We start from the raw sequence: 22,176 nt of genomic DNA on the forward strand, positions 1-22,176 counted from the left end.
GCAGGAGGAGAAGAGATCGAAGGCGACGGAAAAGAGCGGATCGAGCAGCACGTACAGAGGAAGGCGAGATTCTCGGTTAATCGGCCAAGAGGATGTCGCGGTCGGGCAGGGGGAGCTGCCTCTAAAGGGGCCGTTAAGCACTAACAGGTTTTCTTGTGTGATCTGTTGCGTGTGTTGTGTTGTCGGTGTTTTTTTAATTATAGACTTCTAGTCCTCTGTTACTGTAGAAAACTAGCCACCGACTCTTACAATCTAAAAAGGTGCCTCCTAATTTTACGTTACATGTAGAATTCAACAAGCCTTGCATGATATTTTAATCACATGCATTTTTTAATCTTTGTTATATACTCCGTATATCCTTTTGTTTTAGTAAGCCCAGATTTAGTTTCAGCGGTTCAGAACTCATGCAACTACACCCTTTGCAACGCAGGAATCTGAAACGAGGAAAATGCGCAAGAGATTGGGGGCAAAGAATAGACCGGATGAAGCTATGAGAGTCATCGAATCTGACTAAAGAAGAAGGCTACTCGTGTTCCAGTCCACTCTTTTTTCAGAAGGAAAAGTAAGGACAGGAGGAGGACACTGCGATCATGCTTTTGAGAACTGGGATTCTGTTCCATGTAAGGCACAAGATCTCAACGACACATTTAGCTAGAATAAAGAGGCTGTCAAGATCTTTTTTCCGGCTCGATTGCATTGCTGGCATGCTGCCTTCTGTTTTGTAGAAGACATGGGGACAGATATTCTGATAAAATCTTCAGATGAAAACGGGCATGGATTTCTGAGAGGAAAACCAGGTACCAATCTTTTTCTTAAAGTGACGATGCCATCGATGGAGTGCAAGAGGAATTTGTTCGGAGAGGTCGGTGGATCATGTTGGTGCTCCTTGGCTTCATTTAAAATGAGGGTTCGGATGCTGCTCCACAGATTCATATCTTCCCGTTTCATCCGTAAACGCAATGCAACTTTTGGCAAGTCGAGAGTGAGTGTAGAAAGGCGGTTCTTATTTTGTTGAATGGCTTAGAAGAGGCGAAGATGGAGTGGGGCCGGCAAATGATCGTTATGTGTCGTTGATGAAGGATGTTGTTGCCCGGAAGTCTAGCTTGCTCATAGACTGACGTGCATCTAGTAGTTATTGGTCTAGGTGCCCTTGTCTCGGGGTCCGATGATGTACCTTAATCTTGTTTTCTTTTCTCCTCTGTTCCCTGCCACCAAGGTCTAGTTGTTTTATTTTTTGTGTTTTACTTGTCATTTTCCGGTTGGACTCCGTCCGATCTCTTTGGCAATAAATAGCTCGCTGCAGCTGTTTCGTCAAAAAAAAGAGAGAGAGTGAGTGTAGAAACTCCCATCTGTATGATTAAACTCTGCACTCTTGCCACTCCATCTAATGAACTTTTTATATTTCGAGGAGCTACTGTACTTTTAGCAAAGATACATCTGAGTCTATTTCGGCTAGTAGTGTTGTACTTGTTAGAGTGATCTCCCAGCCGTGTGGGCCCAACGATCCATCGGGCCTAGATCTAACGCGCCCTGATCAGGGGCGCCCAACCCAATATGGTTGGCGGGGCACGCACTACGAGGTTGAACTGCGTAGCCAAAACCCCACCGACAACTCCAAGACCGATCTAGGGCTTGCGCAGAAGCGACGGGAAGCTCCGCCACCGCCGTCGCCTCCCGACGATCTCTCCCTCGCCGTCGCCGTCGCTCTTCCTCGCCGACCATGTCATCAGCGCCGGCCTCGTCATCCCAAGGCGAAGGTATCTCTCCTCCTTCTCTCCCCTCTCTCTCTCTCAATACCGAACCAAGTTGTATCACAGAAAGATCCTACCGGCTAAGGTCTACATCTACATCTAGATGACCTTCATGTACGGCTGAGGTCGTGCCTGCGGGGCGCGGCTACCGTCAGCAGCGGGGCGGGCCCGATTCTAGGCCTCGACCGGGCCGGCGCCGGTGTCTCTGATGCGGGGCGCGTCGGTGCTGGCGTGCGAACGGATGGTGTGGTGGCTGCCCTGACTGGTGGAGATGGAGGTGCGGCGGCTCCGACTGATTGTGGAGCGCGCGGTGGGCGTCAGATCCGGGTCTTGGAGTGCCAGATGGGGCGGTTGCGACACCCTGGCCGGCGGTGGTTGGGCTGCGTGGCGGGCGACAACCTTCGTCAACGCTCGTGGCGATGCGGTGGCCCCAGTCAAGTCTTTGCCTTCGACTCGCTGCGCGGTTGTCTGCTCCTGCCCGCGGTGGGTGCGTAGAGCTACGGGGTGAAAACCCTGCACCGACTTGTCGGTGCCGACGACAACGACGTCTACGGACGTCGCTCCCTTCTTGAAGGCGTCGTCGAGCAACCCTTTGCATCTGAGCGAAAACTCAGATTCGGTCCGGATCGGGCAACGGCAGCGTCTTCGGATGTCGTGTCCTCCTTGTAGGCGTTGCCTTTGGAGCGCTCGTCTAGCGGCGGAGTATGCTTGCGGCGGTGGGCTTGGTTGGGACGGCGGCTTCGTGCAGCACGGGCTGGCTAATGTGCATGTGGTTCCAGTCTGGGCAGCCCCTTCTTGCTCCGGTCATCGAAGAAACCCTAGTTCTGCCTACCTCTTTTGGCACATGGGGCTGTTCCCTATTCGGCGTCGTTGGAATGGGAGGGGTTTCGCTTTGGCGATTGCGGCTCGTTCTTTAGTTTGGTCATGTGTTTTGTTTGTAGCTAGGGTTTTGCACACGGTTTTTCTGGAGTAAGCCGTGTATTGTATTGGTTTTTGGGCCCAGTTTTTCTTATAAACATGGTCAATTTTTTTTTCTAATCGAGCGACGAAAATCGACCGTTTTGAGCTCAAAATTGATATAGAAATCTTAGAACATCTTTCTTGTTGGCTGCAGCTTTAGTGTGCCATATTGGTTAATCCTTCGCGATCGGAATTTTTGAGGATTTCTGGATTTGGTTGATTCATGTCAGATGCAACATTTGACGAGCATGGAAAAAGAGTCTGCCGAGCGGCATGTCAGATGCAACATTTGATGAGCATGGAAAAAAAGAGTCTGCCGAGCGGCATCTCGTCCTTCATTTTAGAAGACTCGGAAGGCAGTTTCTCTGATATAATCTTCATGCATAAAACGGATGCTGATCTCTAAAAGAAAAACAAAGTGGATATATGATAATAGCACTTCTTCTCTTTTAAGGACAAACGGGGACTCTCTTAGCACTTTTAATATGTAAAATGCTTTTCTTGATGACGCATCCATGGTGATGCTCGACGAACCAGCCTTGCATTGCATCTGTGAAATGCTTTGCTGAAAATTTGTCGTCTTGCTGTTTCATGTTTTTTTGTTGCAACTATACGCTATGCAGCACAACTAGTGTTCACTTCATCGAGAATACTTTTAGTCGCGAGAAAAAAGTTAGGAAATGTTCGACGAAACACAGACGACGCGAGGAGAATTTCAGATAGCCTACACTATCAGTAGGATCTGCAAGATGTGCACTTGAGCACGTATCGGCTCTTGTTTGGAACGCTGCAAATCTTGGTGCCCAACCGAATCGCAAGCGCCGTCTCCTGCCTGCAAATCTTTGGTGCCCAACCGAATCGCAGGCGCCTTCTCCTTCCTGAGCTGATGTCCACTCTGCATTCATGCCGCTGTGCCATACTGCCATATCGGTCTGTACAGATCTCCAAATATACTTGTACCCTTCTTGACCTCGGTGTGGACAGTGAGAGTGCTTTTTTTTTAAAAGAAAACGAGTGATGTTTTTGAGGGGATCAAGAAAACGAGTGATGAATCTCTGTCTCTCTTTTTTCTGAGCGAATAGTGATGGATCTCATATACGAGCACATGGGCAGATGGGCTTTATTCACATGGGCTTTATTGATCTCCATCCCGCTGTGAAACAAAGACTTTGACTTCACTTGCAGATGCCGTGTAGTTTCGCTAAACAAAGGACGAACAAATGCAGATGCCAGGATTTGAATCCGCAAGCGATTATTGTTTGGTACTCACTCTGTTTCTAAATACTTCTCGCTGTTTTAGTGCAAGTTACGGAGGGAGTACTTTAATTTTTCCTTTTGGCGAAACATTTGTGCTCGAGAACCATAGTCTAATTTAGATGTGAAATAATGTATACCAGCTGCATGCCATGATTTCGGATTTTATACTTCAGGAATAAGACAACACTCACGTTAAGAACCTAAAACTTGAAGGTATTCATATCGGGCTTATTCGGTTTACAGGACTTTAAAATCATAGAAACAGGAGAACTAGAGGATTGGGATCCCATAGACATTTCAAACCTTAGAATTTTTCATGAGGTTTTACCTAATGTTTAAAATCCTTTGGAATTAGATTAATTTGGCCACAATTCTTTTTTTTAGAGGAATTTGGGCACAATTCTTAGGCCCCTTTTTTTCATCTTCTGGACAACTTATGGGCCTCAAGAAGCAACCAGCTGGAAATAAGGCGAAGCTTTCTTCAGGCTTTTTTTTTCAGACCGCAACTTCGCATAGTACAAATCAAGAAGTCTCCACACGGCCTTTGTGAAGTTGCCACTGCAGCAAACCGTTATTGCGGGCAGTCCACGGAACAACTCCCAGACCCTGCCCCGAGGCCGACTCCCCCTCCCCGGCTCCCCAGCACCCAGAGCTCACCCTTCTCTCTTCTTGCTCTCGTCCCGACCTCCTCTAGGGTTCGTCGCACCACCTCCCGTGCTAGCGCCGCTGCTCCTCCCATCCTAAGGATCCGCCGCCACTCCTCCTTCCCTCCGTCTGTTTGCGGTGCTGCTCCGTGGTCGGGTTCCAACAGGAAAGGGTGCGAGGTGCCTGCCTCCGTTCCCCTGCCCCGGTCATGGTGCGTGTCCAGTCAAAACGTACAGAGCAAAGGCAGGTGGCAGAGTTGAATGGTAAAAGTATCATCTGACTTAAGCCACCTGCCTTTTGAGGCCGACAAGCGGGCCTGCCTTCCGTTGGACCCACATGTCAGCCTCACAAAAGGCACCTGCCTTAAGTCGGAGAATCCACACCGTCGTCGACGGTGACATACATACTGTCTCCGTTCCTGAATACTTTCGCTGTTTTAATGCAAAATTGTACTAAAACAGCGACAATTATCTAGGAACGGAGGAAATACTTATAACGCACACGACCAAGATCACGAGTCATTACCATCATTAAACCACAGGGGGATCGGGATGCTCCCGGGGGCCACTACAAGCCCGAGCATACAGTGCACGTACAGGTTGGGGCATCAGAATCCAGACGAAACGGAAGAGCAAAGGCAAGACAGTGGCGATCACCAAAACGGCAATAAAAACAAGCATGGAAGCGCGTGGATCGTTGGACATACCCAGGGCAAAGGTACTGAAGACAGAAGAGGCGACGATGAGCGCAGACGGTGCTATGAGGTTGACGGCGCGGGTTGGCGAGGCTTCTTTCATCGTCAGCAGCGTTACCACCAGGAACAGTGCCATGGTGAAAGTAGTCGCGTTAAAGATCATGTACAGAGCAGCCAGAGCTCCCGACATACCGGCGAAACGCTTTCTGAGGAGCCAGGCGCCCCAGTCTTTGGGAATCCAGGCCGGCGGCTGGATCGCCGCCTGGAACGCAATGCCCGTGAAGAGCGTGGCCACCGTTATCAGCCACCCGCGCATCTGGTCCAGGTACTTCCGGTCTTCATCTTGCTTTTGAGCCACCGCTGCCGCCGCCGCCGCCGCCGCGCCTTGTCCCGTCGATTGTTCATCTGCTGCCGTGTCGTTTTCGCCGCCGGCAGCAGCAGTCTGCACAACGAGCTTCCCTTTGAGAGGGATCTCGATGGTCCTGCCTCCTATGTCAATCAGTAGCCTGATGTTCTGTACATGCATCGACAAATTAATTAGCAGCAAACCAAATCGACCGTACGTCGGTAAGCAAATACTTCCTCCGATCTTAAATAATTATCAAAATATTACATGTATGTAGACGCTTTTTAAGAATAGATACATTCATATTTGCGCAAATTTGAGTTAAGAATTTAGAGTACTACATACAACTTGAGCAAGATCCGAAGCTTGCGTGATGGCATGGGAAACAAGTGAGTGGTACTAGCTATATTACTAGCACATATATGGAATCTGTCACTAGCTATACCTGCAAATCTTGAGGCCCAACCGAATTGAAGGCGCCGTCTCCTGCCTGAGACGACTCAGGTGCCGGATCCACGGGCTTCTCTGCCATCTCGATCTGTACAGATGTTGCGCTGGCTCTCTCCAAATACTCCTCTCTGTAGAGTTGCGCTGGCCAATTCTAGCTAGCACAAATCCAATGGACGCAGGCATAAGAGAAGCGCAGGCAACAAAAGTTTCTCCGTCCGTTAGTTTGATTGGTAGAGAAAAGGGAAAAAGCGTCGAGTAGTAGAGAAGATCGAGAAAGCGTATTCCTGTACATATATGCTTGGTCTCCAGTACTAACTATATCATTCCTGTGTGTACCTCTAGTTCTTTACAGTTTTTCATCGTCCTGGGGTTTGCTCTTTTTGGTCCTTCCCCGGCAAGTTGCTGCTTTGCTTTTCTCCCCACATGTAGCAAGAGGGGCTTGTTTAAATATGACAAAGTGGCAGTTTCACTAAGAAAAAAATGTATTCCCTCCAATTCATAAAAAATGTCTTTCATTTTGTACGAAATGTGAAAAGCTTCATGCGCTGGCAAAAAATGAAGCTATCGCATGAAGCTCGTCAAAATGAAGACGTATTATTCCCATCTAGTGTCAAATTACTATAACTAGATAGGAGTATACCATAGGGATTTGAGGATTATCAAGAGCAATTCAACTTGCGTATGACAGTACGAGGGCCTTCATGTGCATGCGTATTAGGACCAGATGGTCATCTGAGATTTAGACATGAATGACACATGACCACACGTACCAAGACACATGACACTGGAAAAAAAAAATGTATGATAGTCTCATCCGCTTGTGACAAAAACAACGCTTTAGACTACCCTTGAAGTTTCACTTTAATTGGTTGTCTTTAGGAGTGACCCACCGCGACTATCCTCGCTAGCCAGAGCATCGCCGGCCAATGCTCGCAGCACCCTCATGGGAGCCATGGCGGCTCGAGCTTCCTTGCGGCGGCCACGATGGCCCCCGCTCGCAACAGCGATGGCCTGTCATCGACGCACCCACGGCCACCGCACGCAACATCGCCGGCGCCCTTCCTCGCCGCACTGTCGCCGCCGCCCAACCTCGCCGGACCAGCGGGCCGCCGCGTCTGCAGCAGGTCGGTCGCGGCTCGCAGCACCCCGCCGGCGGAAGTCTTCCTCGGAGCAGTAGCCGTGGGAGGATTCTGTATCGGGGGAGATGTTTGTGGAAGAAAACGACTAACGGGGGAGACGATAAAGGAGAAAAACACACACGTGTCAAGCGCAGAAGAAGGCCTCACAAAGACACGGATCAATTGGAAGAGCCGAAAATCAAAAATTATCGTGGGCTACAGCGCCGACGGCCTTTTAATGTCTTGGACCTAGTAACAGGCCAAGCAGATCACACGACCCACAGCTTCATCGGGCCTCGAACAATCCGCCACCAGTCCAACCCAGTCTCGCCATCGCAGCCTTCTTCCTCTTCCTCGTCACGGCCGCGCGCCTCCCGCCAGTTCCGTTCCCCGCGCCCTCCCTTCTCCAACTCCCTCCTGTCACCTGACGCCCATCTCTTCTCCCTTTCCCTCCTCCTCGCCCCACTGCTCCCCGTGGGCGCGTGTGCCTGCGTCTGCTACCCCGTCGGTTGTCGCCTCTCTGGCCGAGACATCGGGAGCCTCGCGCGCGTCTCGCGCCGACGGTGTTCGACGGAATGCCCCGCCGATCGACAGCGTTACCGATGTAAGTGCATACGCGCACAAGATTTTGTTGTTGTGGTGCGGGGTCAAGCTGGTGCAACGGGAGCGATGCATCAAATTATACCTGATTCTAGATGTGATGCAAAATTTTAGAAAGACAAAAAGGATGCTGCGATGTTTCACGCGCTATGTTATAAAGTAGAGTTCGCGAATCACGATTTGTGGCGATTTCTTTTCCCTTCTGATTGCTGGTATTGCATTCTGTGTCTTGCGATCAAATCCTTATGTCGAACAGAGCACAACCCTGATGCTGAAATTTGAAAATGAACCCTAGGGTTAAGTTAAATTAAGTTAGATTGGAAGTTTAAAGTGGAGGTGACGCAATGCATGTTATCTGCACCTATTTGTATTCCATTTCTATTTTGAGTGGTACAATACCTGTTCGAATCATAGGCATAGATACGACCCATGGTAGATGATATATTGCGTCGGAATTTCTACTACCAACAAACTGCTATTGTTCACTTCTTAGGGCTAGTACCGTACCTTTTCCTAAAAAAAGGGCGAGTACCATACCACTACCAGCTCCAGCTCATAGCCACAGTCGAATGGTTCTTGAACAAGAAGCTCGCTTGGCATTAATTCCTGGTTCTTCTTCCCAGTTGAATCACATATTTTATTATTTTTAGATTATATTTGTATGCTCTTTGACAGAACCCATAACATAACAGGACCATATCTGCTTCCTAAAGGTGCATCAAACTGTGATGAATATCATATGCTTGTTGCTCTTCCAGGGATGGGCATTTGGTCTATGTACCATGCCATAAATCCTCATAGTACGGGGTCTCTAAGTGTTCTATGCTCTGGAATTTATCTTGCTGCTCGTTCTTTCTGTAACAAGCTGAACCATAGCAGTTCCCTAAAGGATAGAAGGCTTGCTAGGATTGATAGGAATTTGATTGACGTGTCTGCGATCAGTCAACGCTTGCAACTATGTGCAAAAAGGAAGTCCCTCTTGGTTGGGAAAAGCTGCCATGGATTAGCCATTCATTTTGGTCTGGTAACAGATACTCTCACATGCAATATTCTCATCAACTTGTACACAAAATGTGGCCGGAATGATTGTGCCCGTCTTGTTTTTGATATAATGCATGTCAGAAGCATAGTCTCATGGAATACCATGATTGCTGGATATACTCACAGTGGAGAGGATGTACAAGCCCTGAAGCTTTTTTCAAGGATGCACCGAGAAGGGACACATATGAGTGAATTTACTTTATCCAGCACAATCTGTGCATGTGCTGCAAAATATGCTATCAATGAATGCAAACAATTACATACTATTGCACTCAAGCTCGCACTGGACTCCAATAGTTTTGTTGGAACTGCAATTCTAGATGTTTATGCCAAATGTAATATGATTAAGGATGCCTGCTGGGTTTTTGAGAAGATGCCTGAGAGAACTTTAGTTACATGGAGTTCATTGTTCGCCGGATATGTGCAGAATGGTCTTCATGAAGAAGCATTGCATTTATTCCGGTGTGCCCAAAGAGAAGGAGTAGAATTGACTGAATTCACTCTTTCTGCTATCCTTAGTGCATGCGCAAGCTTAGCATTGAAAATTGAAGGGATACAGCTGCATGCAGTTATTTTGAAGTGTGGTTTTCATGGGAACTTCTTTGTTGCAGCATCTCTTGTCGATGTATATGCAAGGTGTGGGCAGATTGAAAAAGCTTATGCACTATTTGCTTATATGGAGCATAAAAATGTTGTCATATGGAATGCAATGATTGCTAGTTTTTCTAGGCATGCCCATTCTTGGGAAGCCATGATTCTCTTTGAGAAAATGCAGCAGTTAGGGATTTTTCCAAACGAAGTTACCTATCTCTCAGTATTGTCAGTGTGCAGTCATGCAGGTTTAGTTGAAAAGGGTCGTCACTACTTTAGCCTTCTAATGTCTGATCGGACCGTTGAACCTAATGTCCTTCACTATTCTTGCATGGTTGATGTTCTGGGACGATCTGGGAAGACTGATGAGGCTTGGGAATTGCTTAACAAAATGCCATTTGAACCAACTGCTTCAATGTGGGGATCTTTGCTTGGGTCATGCAGGAACTACAATAACATTAGGTTAGCCAGAATAGCAGCTGAACAGCTTTTCCAACTTGAGCCTGACAACGGAGGGAACCATGTTTTGCTCTCAAATGTATATGCTGCCAGTGGGAACTGGGAGAATGTTCTTATGGCAAGGAAGTATCTGAAGGATAGTGGTGCAAAGAAAGAAATGGGCAGGAGTTGGATCGAGGCAAAGGGCAAAGTTCATGTCTTTGTTGTTGGAGAGAGAAAGCACCCAAGAATCACTGATATTTATAATAAGTTGGAGGAAATTTATCACGAGATGAGAAAATTTGCTCGCAGAACCAGCATAGAATGCGATCTTCATGATGTACACGCTGAACAAAAAGAGGAGCTGCTTAAACACCACAGCGAGAAGTTAGCTCTTTCTTTTGGTTTAATCAGCTTGCCTTCTAATATACCAATTATAATCCACAAGAACCTTAGGATCTGCGGCGACTGTCATTCCTTCATGAAGATTGCAGCTCATATCACTGAACGTCTAGTCATTGTCAGAGATACCAATAGATTTCACCATTTTAAGGATGGCTCATGTTCTTGTGGGGACTTCTGGTGATTTAGGACTGAATGAGGGACATCAATCATCTACCAGTGGTACTCTCAACATGTAGAAAATTATTGCCCTGTGAGTAGTGGCGCTGCTGCCGCACTAAAGATCTATGTCAGGACTGATCTTTATAGCTTTGCCATTCAAGTCAATAATGTCATGCTGCTGGTCCTATTTGCTATTATGTCAACACTATTGTCTGAACTGTGCATAACGAATGGAAGTAGATGCAAGTCCTTGATTGTCTGAATGGACTGTTTTTTTCATACATCATGAGCCACGTCATGGGGAGTGCATGCAAGGTTTGTTCTTACAGAAATATACATGGGAAGTGGATTTATTCTCAGCTCAACATTTGATAATTTCAGTGCCTGAAGAAGTCTGCTAGGCCACTTACTTGGCACTACCAGTGTAATTCTTGAGAACTGTACCAATTGATGCACATTGTGGCTCCAGCTCCTTACGATCAAATCTTCCTCGTCATTCTTTCCACAATTCCACTCCAAAAATGATGTACTCTGGAAGCGGTATGTCTCGGTCTTCTTTTCCAAGCACTACTCAGATCATATGCTTTCAATTTATTAAACATTTATTTTATTCCCCATACTGTATTTAAATATCTTGCATTTGTACAGAGTTTGTATTGGAAATTCGTGGCATTAAAACCTACTCATGCAGGCCTTAAACCCAGCCATCCATATTTGTTGCAGTTTGCCGTAGTCATTTTTTTCAAGATTGACAACCAAGTTTTACTGGAGCTTTGATAGTATATTGGGACAACAATAGCTTTTCTGCGAGCCATCAATTGGCAAGTTATAGTTGTCTACTGGATCCAGCATGACAAGGAGGAAAGCATCTAAATTCTAGAAAGGATGCCAGACATATTGGCCCCCATTTTATTACCTAATAACCTGAGGTTTCTTCTGTGAAGAACTAAATAAAACATGTGCCATCTGATACTTCGTCTTTATTTTGAAAAATCTTGTCACTTCCATTTCTGTTAATCTAGTTTTCTTGACGTCACATTCTCTTTGTCGAGTCTCTTAGTTAGTCTAGAATGTTGCTATTTTGAGACATTTCTCATCAATAATTTGTACGTCTTTTATCTTCCGGTACTATGGTATAACATAGGAGAAGTATCAATAATTCAGTACAGTGAAGATGTCTGTCCTTGTCATTTGCCATCCTTACCAACTTACTAGCTGTGCATAGTTTTTGCATCCTGGTACAACTAGACATATCTTTGGTTCTTGCAGAGTCCCACTGGTCCACCATCTGCGCATGTTACATCTGTTTCTCAAGGGAAGTACTGTTTGTGTACAAAAGCTGTCATCTAGAACCACTAGCAGGCTCGGAAAGGGCAAATAATACATATGAGAGGACCATTTATCAGGTTAGGCATTCTTTGTGGACCATACAGGACCATACATCATGACCTTCATGAAGGTAGCAGCTTCTTGTAAAGAAAAAGGTGATCTTATGGTTGATGCCTGATGGGTATATCATAGAATTATGTAGGTCCAGTTTGAGTTGCCCCCCTACACGCCAATTTTTTGGGTCAGGCCTCTGGTAGTCCATTCCATTATCCAAGGGGGGCATTCACCCATGTTACGCATCCTCATCTCATCTGGCTGTCTAATCCTGTGGTTATTACTTCGGTTGCCCACCTACTAATTTACGGTCATTTCGTTGTATGTATTCTTGGTTATGGCTGCTTGTCTCATCCCTTGGGAGCCGATTTTCGTTTCACCTGAACCCTGGCAACTTTGGTTAGCTAGACTTGGACGGCCAATTTGGGCATTTAGATTTTGGTAATGCCAAAAATTTGGCTTATTTAGGCATAAACCAAACAGTCCAGTCCTTCCTATCTCATCTGCTATTCTTATTTTGTATCCCACAGTCCCAGACAGTCACATTGAAATAAAACTGCACCTTTAGCTTTATAATGTCACATGGATGACGTGATTAGCCTGTACTGTTAGCCTTTGCATCCTTTGACAATTTCTTTCTTTCCATAAAAAAGATAATTCCTTTTCTCGGTATGTGTTAAGTAGACAGGTGAAGTTCTACTTTACCATTATGGCTCTCACATGACTCTTTTCTGCTGATGTTAAGATATATTATTTGGTGTTCAAAGGCGTTAATCATGCAACCATGGAGTGCCCGGATAAGGTTGATCTTTTGTCATTAGGGAAAGCCTCCCGTGCACATGGCTCCTGTTCTTGCTAGCAGACAGGAAATCTTGCTGTTGATACGGTCGTTAACCTATAAATTTAATCATCACTACCACGATTGCTGCAAGTTCCGTTCAGATGAATCTGAAGACTGCATTTAATTGATTATTTCTCCACTGGTCAGTATTCTAGTACCATGTTCAACACTATCCGTACTGCATTAGGCAATTATGTACCTGTATCTCTCAGGCAACTTGCAGTTGCGCAGTCTGCGTACTAAGATGTGCTCTTGCACCAAATTAGGCGACCTGGTAAGTGGTAACACAGGGTTTACTCTGGATTCTTCAGCGACTTTACATTTAACTTTGTTGTGTGTTTCACAAGTGGACACGAGTGCAAATCTTTTGTACAGCTAGCTACTGTTTGACCTTAATTAAGGGCTGATAGCACCACGTTAGTTTAGTTAGGCCATGTTTCTCCAGGCATCTAGTACTTTCAATTATTGACCGGCCGGCCGGCTGGAACAATAACCTGTGGTTAGCCTCGTACAAGCCTTTCTAACATAGGCAACAAAAGCAGGAGACAGATCTCCAATTTTCGTTTTGATACGCTCTGTGGGGAATCTTGTTGATTATTGGAGCCTAGTGGCCTTTTGTGTCTGAAACTTCCTCTAAGACCATCAAACTAGCCAGCTTTTTTCTCCATATCCTATCAGGGCAAATTGAGCCCACTTGCACACTTAGAACTTTTGCTGAGCTTTTCCTTCCCGAGGGAACAAAAAGGTTGAGACCGGCCATTAATAGAATAGTAAAAGATCAGGACATGGACATCCCCAGGTGTCGGCATCGCTTGTGGCACATCAGTTCTTTAATGGTCCTTTGGCATCTATCAATTTTCGTCCACAGCATTGCCCTCCCTATTTGTTTAGAGAAGGTGAATTGCATTGCATTGCACGTACAGTCACTCATTGCTTACCTTAGGCCAGTGAATGCATTTTTTTACAAGGTAAGGTGAATGCATTGAATTTTTGAGAATGTGAATGCGTTCAATTGAATTGAGAGCATTAAACTAATTGATTGCATGAGGTGTAGAACAACAGTACTGGAAGAGGTGAGACTGTAGAGATGGGGAGAGAACAAAATCCCCATGGAGGATATTACTTTGTTTCTTCAGGAGGCAGGAGAGGATACATCAACTTCATAGTTTGTTCTTGGACCCACTACATACAGATGACAGATACATTACTTGCAAGCATGTCCTTTTGTTTTTCATGTGTGTCACCATCCTTCCATCTCTCTCACTCTTCTCTCCTTTTCAACCTGATGCTTCCTGAAACCTGCCACCTGCTAAGGGCCCCTGCACTGTGATCGAGTAGGTCTTCTGGAAGACAAGAAGAAAGAAAATATAGAAAAAAAAAGGGCACTCTGGGGATGGAAGGAAGATTGCCCGGGAAACAAGGGATCTCCCCACTTCCTTCGTTTTCCTTCCACAGGTCAATTCAAGCCTGTCACTTAGTCCAGAGTTGTAGTAGCAGCCTTGTAGGCTGGTAGTAACTAGTTTGGCTGCTGGTTGTTAGGATCCTCCAAGCATGGCCTCAGATCTCATCATCTTATGAACTGCCCCTGTTTGAGAAAAGAGAGTAAATTTATTGAATTTTGAGAAACTGATGATATGTACAATTGATACTCAGATATCTGCTAGATATGACGAACTTGGTGATGTTTACAGTACTGACCAGTAATTTGGCACTGTGGCCACTGCAGCGTAGGGGCTGTGGTTAGTGTAGCCGTACATTGGCGTCGTTGGCGCCTCTGCCTCCGGCTCCGGGCCACAGTCGAGGTTCACGCCGAAGAGCCTGAGACGCCTAGATGGTGGTGCTGATGCTGTGCTGCTGCTCTTGGCGTCTGCGTCTCTCTGCGACTCGCCTGCGATGATTCGCCGGAAAATGGTGTAAGAGGTATGAAGTTTTCATCTAACCTTTTGCTACATTTGCATGTCATAACAGTGCTTTGTTCTTGAGTGCAATATATACCTGCGTGCAGCATGTCGCTGTGATCCTGCTCCACGGAGTGGCGATAGGCGTAGGAATTGGCAGGGCTGGTAGGGTACGACCCTGACGTGCTGTAGCACATCGGGCTCCAAGGCTTCTGCTCCCCGGCGTTCAGCGCAGGCGGCAGAACACGCACAGGAGGCGGTGTTGCCACCGCTGCTGGGGCAGTCTCGCCACGGCGCCTGCAGCCGATGAAGAGCCTGTCGCCTGTGCCAAGGCCACGCACCCTATCGAAGTGCACGACGTCTCCAGCGTCTAGGTGCTTCTCCTTGACGTACCGGCTCCAGCCCTTGGTGAGCACGTAGCTCTGGCTGCTCGTCCAGTATGAGTACCGGAACCGCCATGGCTTGCCGGCCTCATCCTCGAAGGACAGGAGCAGGTCCTTCTCACCGGGGGAGTCTCCACCGTTCAGGGGGAAGTACCTCTCCGCATGCTGCTTGGGGATCACCAACCTGTTGAGCTTGCCCACATCACTGGGCGTCAATGGTTTCTCGAACAGGTGCTCCCTCTCGTACTGTTGGTGGTAGTGTAGGTTCGTGTACATGGCTACCCCCCATGGCCAGGCCTGTGGGTGCCCTTGGGAGAGTGGGTGCATGGCCATTGCTGCTCTAGAGGAAAGCTAGCTAGAGGTTGTTGTCTATGGGAAAAGTTGGGCAGTGGAGAGAAGAGCGGAGGGGAGAGAAGAGCAGAGGCAATGATGGTGGTATGTTGTGTAGAGAGCCATGCATATGTCATGGCTGGGCATTTATAGCCTCCAAAGTAGACCTTTACACGGCTTGGAGGTGTCTAGCTAGTGTCTACATATTATAATGTAATGTATTGGTATTGATATTTACATGATGAGGTCTTGGTGCATTTGATCATGAAGGGAGTAGTAGTATTTTAACCTAGGTAGACAGGAAGAATCAAAGTGAAAGGGCTCAAAGTTGCTAAGGTTAGAATATGTAGTTCCAGTGTAGCTGGTGAGGAATGATCAGGTGGTGGTACTTAAAAGTTGGTGCCTGGCCATTGTGGCCTAATCACAGCCATCCAGGGGGTGCAGTGGTGTAGGCCCCACCATTGCTTTCCATGTGCCTGGGTGGTTGGGACCTATGCAAATGCAATGTGGTAGCATGACCACTGTCCCTAACTCCCCATTTTACCTGTAGAGGTCCAGGTTTCTGGTGCTGCAGTGCGGTGCAGGACACCCAATTTCTATCTGGCCTTGGGACGGTGCAACAAAGTCCTGGCTTGTTTAAAACCCAATTTCCAATAAGAGTCCATCCCATTTGTAACTTGTGTAGACATGGAGGTTCCCTCTGGATCGATAGATTAACTGAAAGAAAGGGACATGGGCATATAAATTGGTACTAGCCCAGTTCTTATACCTGTTGTCCACTTGGGGTAGCTGGTAGGCATTAACTTGTTCAGGCAAAGTAGTGGTCTTGTGTGAGATGTGACATCTGAGGTGTATGGGCTCTGTGCTCTCAGCTACGTACTACGTATCGTTACTAGTCGTAGAGTACATACAGTACACCAACACTGGCCATTTTCTTGATCTCAGATTCAACACAATCAAGGAGTTTTGTCAGGCCTGCCCCATTGAATGGCATGGCTGGCCACCTCTCGCGAGGACAAGACCTCCAAGCAAGTAACCGAGCTGGTTTTGGTTGGATTCGGACACAATGAATTGAATTAAATTGGATTGTGGGTGTAGGATATTATTTCCATTCAAACCTTTGGCGTAGGACAACCTGCCCTAGTCTGGTCAGGCAGGCCACAGGGGGCAGCTTGCGTGGGGGTAAAGCGACTGGCCATTACTCTGCTCTGCTCCTTGTGTTAGATGATGATGGCCTTTGGAGATTAGTGCTTCTTTATCATGCATTAGGCATATGGGAAGCACCTCTAGCTGTTGCAGGATTGGAGCACAGGGCATTGAGATGATCTGTTATGTTATATCTTTAATGGCAGATCTGTATCAGATTCCGTAAACTAGTAGGGATAAAACCATCTATGTCGCTTTGCTTGCTCCTTTGGAGACAGCCATTCCATCACATGGTTTTGAATGTGGTTACATGGTTAGATACATTGTGTGTGTGCTCACTAATGTATGTGATTATGTTAAGTATATTGTTATTCAGCCTGTCAGCCTTTGGAGAAACCGGAGGGACCATGCATGAGGGGGCGCTTGTTGTGTCAGTGTCAGCGGGTTCTGTCCAGAATCAAATCATAACGGCGATTTAACGGATCTCATGATTAATCACTCCGTTCATTTCAGCACTTGATTCTTATTTTCTAGCATCAAACTTATAATTATTTTCTTATTCTTATTCTTCCATGTTCCATCACTCACTAATGGTTATTTAGTGCCAGGAAAATGGGAATAGCTGGTTGTTGTCTCACGTGGCCTTGGCATTACCTGTCCTGGCCTTGCTGTTGCAGCTGGAGTGCTCCAAGTTCCCAAAACGCCAAAATATTCTTACATTGAGATTGGAAATAGGATCAAGATTGGACCTGCGCACGGATTCTTCCTTCTTCAATTTCCAACAAGTTCATGAATGAGGTGATGCAGATTTTTATCCCCAATTCCTTCCCCACTAGTGCTCTGTGTAGGATCCCCTGGTTCTTGTAGCCTTCCTCCTATTTCCTGCTAATCCCCAGAAACTCCTATTTTCTTTGCGCATGCATGCACATAAAGATACGCACCGAAGATGACTAGCTACATGCACTCCAAATCAGAATCCATGTTAGTCAAACATATTTAGGTTTAATCATTAAAATATAGGGGAGGAGAAATACCTACGTCGTAATGCTGAATTGGCATGCATTATGAAATATATTTTTATAATGTCTACCTGGTTCTACTTGAAGCAACATAGTTTGATAGAAATGACCTATCTAGCTAAATTATGAACCAAAAGTGGCACTTCAACATTCTGATCAAACGAAAAGTCCTTATAGCATCTCTTGATTAACTGCAAGTCAGCCATTTAGTTATTGAATCTTAGCAAGACAAGATAAACTCCTTGTAAATTATGAGTCCTAAGTTGCAAAAATCAAATGGTTTATGAGTTTCTTTAGTTCTGTACTGAACTAGTGGTGCATAAGGAAACACATGCAAACTCTTGGGAAACGAAGAGATGAACAACTCTCTACTTATAGAGTTTTACTTCACCATGCAAAATTCAGTTGAAGGATATTGATCCTTCTTGTGAGAATTTTGAAGACACCGTGTACAATGTATATGGTTATCCGTGATCATATTAGGGGAGAGTTAACCGTTAAGCTGTAGTTAACTGTATATGCCCTCGAAAAAAAAGGACAAGTGCATTTCTAAACTTTGACCAAGAATCAACATGTACTCTACTCCCTTGGAGTCACAATTAATGTACTCCTCTATATATGTGCTAGTCACTTGATATGTGACGGAGGGAGTAGATACTTTTTGAATACTATGTGCTAGTCAAGTATTTCTTGTCTTGATACAAAACAAAAACAAAAAATGCCAACATTTACAACACATTACCAGATGCATAATCATGAATATGTTTCATTACTTATATTTGGTTTATTTAAAGAAACATACTGTTATAGAAATTGATGGTCAAAATTATATCGGTGACCGTGCCAATATCTTCTACTCCCTCCGTTTCAAATGATAAGATGTTCTGGCTTTGTTTTCAGTCAAACATTCTTAAATTTAACCAAGGTTATAGAAATGTACTAATATCCTACAATATCAAATAAGTATACTATGGAGATATAGATCATGATGGATTTAGTGTTGTAAATGTTGGTGGCTTTTTCTATAAACTTGATCAAATTTTAAGAAATTTAACTTAGTACACAGCCAGAACATCTTATAATTCGAAACGGAGGGAGTATTTTTAGTACGTTCTACTGGTACATTGTGCTTCAGAGGTGGTAACTTAATTTTGGTCAGCTTAGTCTTGTATTATTTGATCAGGGATCTACAAAGCACACTGGATCACAATAACTACCGCGCACTGGTACCTATTTGCAACATGCATGCACTGGTTGGTTGCGAGTTGTGCCCCAAGTGTACGTACGTAGCATATTTAAATCTGGCCACGAGGATGGAGCCACGCAACGCCGCAGCTTAAGGTTCTTAATTTCCCAGGGCTCAATCATGCAGCTCACCTGCCCCCCAATCTCCCCTGATAATGCAATGCAATGCAGGCAGGCCAGGGTTTGGTTTTCGATCTCCAGTCACATGATGAGCGATCGAGGTGACTCACTTGAGCCGGTATCTCTCGTGGAATTGAATATGGGATCACTGGTGATAAGGGGACACACACATGCTAATGCCCCTCATTATGTTATTCCCGTGGCTCTATGGATCTGTTCCTTTTCCATGAGGCCACGTATGTCGCCCGGGTTCATGCATGCAGATGTAGCTGGGATTGATCATCATGGTCATGGACGTACTACGTGGGTAGCATGTGCCTCAGCACGTCTTCAGGATGTGTCAAGTTTTTTAAAAAAGCACGATGGTGAGTACAGGCATTAATTATTTTTATGCGATTGTACGAACCTTGCTACATTTGTACGGTGGCTTGTACGTTGTCTCTAGTTCCTGTTTATACTCCTCGTGGCAAATATATACACGCATGTTTTTCTGTTGGTCTCCAATAGATTTGCTTTGTTTTATGGTAGCATGTTTGATTCAAGGGATTTTTGCAAGACTTCAATATATCCGTTTATGATTCTCTTTTTACAGAAGTTGTTTTGATTTGTGAGGTTTTGAACTTCAGGGAATTTTGTCATGCCACCACTTTGCTCTCAGTTTCCATGTTTTTCTTATATGCTACTGTATAATCGATCAAACAATTTTTTGTTGCCAATTTCTCTGTTATGATCAGTCTGTATACTTTCTGTTCCTGCGAGGCCAATATTTTATGTGTATTCTAATATTTGGGTAACCAGCACTCCTGATCGAGCTCATCGCATCATCGTGTACGATTCCAGTTCACAGGTCAACCTGAATACCTGATGAGTCCGCCGCTACCAGACGCTGGTATCTCCGTATTATCCTACGGTTATTTATTCAGCTAGCTTAGCTATAGCTAGCCCCGGATGCCTAAGTTTCTGCACCGGAAGGCAGGAGCGTGTGCGAACTAAATTCCATATCTTTTGTGCAGATCTGTGTGCTGTGCGTGGCGTTGGCGTGGGAATGCGTAAAGGAGAGGCGCAGGCTGCAGACGATCTCTAGCTGGGATTGGCAGGAGCTTTTCTTTCTCCTCTTCTCTGCTCTGCCTGCCCGCACTGAAGACTGACGTGATAGAGAAGAAGGCCTGACCACGCGGCCAGGAGGAGGGAGAGATGATGATGGGCAAGAGAAGGAAAAGGAACTTGGTATGTTTTGAGATGCCTTTTCTCCTGACGGTGTCATGTTGGTAAGTACTGGAGTAGTAGCTAGTATAGCACTCGCTTTTTGGTCAGCAGCCTGAACGGGGTCTTTTGGAGTGGAGGGAGACAAAGTGGAAACAAACAGCTCCTGATTACCACGAGGGGACGAAAGAGAGCGAGGTAGCGAAAAATGCTGCAAATGTGGTGATAGTACAGTACAGTGAAGGCTACGTCACCTGGTCTCGGGCCTTTAGTGTTGGTACCTGGTACCTTTAGCTAAGCCTGCCTGATGATCTGACCTTGGAGGTCGACGCCGAGCAGAGAGCAGCGCCCATGTAGGAAAAGGCAGCGCGTTTGCCAGCGGCTTCGATGTAGCTCGTACGTCCTCTTGGATCGACCCAAATTAACCACGCACGCAGCACAGAACAGAACAGTGTGCAACGCGGCCGCAACTGAACCTGCAACAGCAACAGCAACAGCAAGATGGTCCTCCTTGCATTGCATGATGAATCCATTGGTTATTTGGTTTTCGCATCTACTGTATCTTTCTCAACCATCTCTCGCGCCTGCGCCTTCCTCCAGTCCTACACTGCACGGACCCCAGCCCAACAACAGTAGTTCGGCATGCACAACAAAGCTTCCTTCCTTCGGTCCCCTGCCATTGTTAGGCGCGCGACGCAGCACGCCGGCCGGTGTCCCAAGTGCCACGCGCCGGAGGTCCCCCTCCACTCCAGTTCCTCCCAGATCTAGGTCCCGGGGCCTCTGCAAGACTCTGATGGCGAGCCATCTAAACGTATGCACACCGTCAAGTATTTCGGCTCTCTCCGATATATAGTGGTATAATGTGTCAATTGTCATGGTCCTCCTGAAGGAGTACTCCACTTCTCTCCTTCACCCTGGCCATCGCTTACCGGTCTGATCTAATTGACAACTACAGCACGCAAAAAACTTCCAAGCATGTACGCGTGCGTTCCCTTGTACTCCTACTGAACCACTACGTACTACTTTACATACTACTGTTCATCACAGCCATCTTCAGTGTCTTTCATTTTTGTTGCAGCTGCCTTGCTGGTGTGGGAATGCTGTGCTCCTACTGTCCTGTTGTTCCTGTGCATGCATTGCACGCCAACCAGCAGAGAGGAGAGAAAACACCAAGAGAAGAGAAGAATAATGTGCGTGTGGCCGATCAAGTGACGACGATGCAGTGGCAATCTGGTACGTACGTACTCTCTCCAGCCTTTTTCTCGTTTTCGTTGCTTCACTGCCAGTGCCAGTACGTGCGTTCATGATGCATCACAAGTGACCTAGTTGGATCTTGTCAGTGAAAATTATGATCCTACTGTAGTATTTCCATTTGCACTGTTCGCTCAAGTGCGTGCTGAGCTGATCCCTCTCTCTTTTCTCTGGAAACGTGCAGGGCGATAGCGATCGAGCAAGCATGTGACGTAATGGATTGTAAAGCCAAAGCCGGGCTAATAATTCCGGCCACTGGCAGCAGAGAAGAGAAGAGAGGGCCTCCTCCAATCAAGCGACACCTGAACCTCGTGTGGACGACCGACTTGTGGGTGACGTCACCCGGGCCTCCTGAGTGGGCTTCTGCCAATACAGATCGGCTTGTCAGGCCCGCCTGCTGCCACGCCCCCCCTCTACCCGGTCCCGTTCGGGCCGGGGCCCTCTACACAGGGCGCTGCTGTGCACTTATCGTGAAAAATGAGTGAAAGAGTGAGTGAGAGATTGGGGTGTCAGAGACGGGACCAAATCTGCATGTTTTTGGAGTGCGATGTAAGCGTTCCTCAGGCGTTGATTTTTCCTCCTCCTAGCTAACCGTGGCCTGCATGGTGTCAAACGGCGATTTTTGAATCTCACCTTCGGTCTATGTCGTCGCTTGTCGATCTGATAGCCCACGTCATGAGTTTGTATGTTTTGACTGAATATCAGTTTTCACTCTTGGTGTTAAGAAGGATGAGTCATCTTGAAGCCGAGTTTGCAGGCTTTGACTGAATTCTAGTTTAAAGTACTTTACACAAACAGCCCGTTAGGCAACCAAGAATTCATTTCATTTGGTAAAAATGAAATGAAATCCAATTTTTGATAGAATTTCATTTTGTTGAATTTGAATTCCGGGTTTAAAAATC

At 46.2% G+C, this 22,176-nt stretch overlaps 3 protein-coding genes across 17 annotated transcripts; 1 reads left to right on the forward strand and 2 right to left on the reverse strand.

Moving 5' to 3' along the window:
• Positions 1 to 4,989: 4,989 nt before the first annotated feature.
• Positions 4,990 to 7,329, reverse strand: LOC104585183. The gene is made up of 2 exons (XM_014902605.2): positions 6,099 to 7,329; positions 4,990 to 5,821 (listed from the first exon to the last, which is right to left on the reverse strand). Exons 1-2 carry the CDS (start codon positions 6,183 to 6,185, stop codon positions 5,144 to 5,146), a joined length of 765 nt encoding a protein of 254 aa, XP_014758091.1. The 5' UTR covers positions 6,186 to 7,329; the 3' UTR covers positions 4,990 to 5,143.
• Positions 7,330 to 7,506: 177 nt separating this feature from the next.
• On the forward strand, positions 7,507 to 22,084 carry LOC100840871. Of its 15 annotated transcripts, none has more exons than XR_002960069.1 (9): positions 7,507 to 7,825; positions 8,514 to 10,995; positions 14,406 to 14,599; positions 17,039 to 17,234; positions 18,639 to 19,185; positions 19,619 to 19,709; positions 19,834 to 20,047; positions 21,102 to 21,256; positions 21,459 to 22,046. XR_002960069.1 is itself a non-coding variant. In XM_024454698.1 (3 exons), exons 1-3 carry the CDS (start codon positions 20,015 to 20,017, stop codon positions 21,757 to 21,759), a joined length of 534 nt encoding a protein of 177 aa, XP_024310466.1. In that variant the 5' UTR covers positions 19,717 to 20,014; the 3' UTR covers positions 21,760 to 22,084. The 15 variants fall into 15 exon arrangements, 1 of the variants encoding a protein (XP_024310466.1); XR_002960070.1 differs by having other exon boundaries at positions 18,639 to 18,796; positions 18,872 to 19,709; XR_002960074.1 differs by having other exon boundaries at positions 18,639 to 18,796; positions 18,876 to 19,709.
• Positions 13,692 to 15,639, reverse strand: LOC100841176 (B3 domain-containing protein Os11g0156000). Its single transcript, XM_003578843.4, has 3 exons — positions 14,675 to 15,639; positions 14,378 to 14,567; positions 13,692 to 14,264 (listed from the first exon to the last, which is right to left on the reverse strand). Exons 1-3 carry the CDS (start codon positions 15,291 to 15,293, stop codon positions 14,252 to 14,254), a joined length of 822 nt encoding a protein of 273 aa, XP_003578891.1. The 5' UTR covers positions 15,294 to 15,639; the 3' UTR covers positions 13,692 to 14,251.
• Positions 22,085 to 22,176: the final 92 nt, after the last annotated feature.

This window comes from Brachypodium distachyon, chromosome 4, assembly GCF_000005505.3.
Source record: "Brachypodium distachyon strain Bd21 chromosome 4, Brachypodium_distachyon_v3.0, whole genome shotgun sequence".
NCBI lineage: Eukaryota > Viridiplantae > Streptophyta > Magnoliopsida > Poales > Poaceae > Brachypodium > Brachypodium distachyon.

Excerpts from the sequence above, each read along its gene's own strand:
- LOC104585183 (XM_014902605.2), bottom strand. The coding sequence starts at position 6,185 with ATGGCAGAGAAGCCCGTGGATCCGGCACCTGAGTCGTCTCAGGCAGGA. Across the intron at positions 5,822-6,098 it reads TTGGGCCTCAAGATTTGCAG|AACATCAGGCTACTGATTGA; the intron begins GTATAGCTAGTG and ends ATGCATGTACAG.
- LOC100841176 (XM_003578843.4), bottom strand. The coding sequence starts at position 15,293 with ATGGCCATGCACCCACTCTCCCAAGGGCACCCACAGGCCTGGCCATGG. Across the intron at positions 14,568-14,674 it reads CAGCGACATGCTGCACGCAG|GCGAGTCGCAGAGAGACGCA; the intron begins GTATATATTGCA and ends GAATCATCGCAG.
- LOC100840871 (XM_024454698.1), top strand. The coding sequence starts at position 20,015 with ATGATGATGGGCAAGAGAAGGAAAAGGAACTTGGTATGTTTTGAGATG. Across the intron at positions 20,089-21,101 it reads CTCCTGACGGTGTCATGTTG|CTGCCTTGCTGGTGTGGGAA; the intron begins GTAAGTACTGGA and ends TTTTTGTTGCAG. Across the intron at positions 21,261-21,458 it reads ATGCAGTGGCAATCTGGTAC|GGCGATAGCGATCGAGCAAG; the intron begins GTACGTACTCTC and ends GGAAACGTGCAG.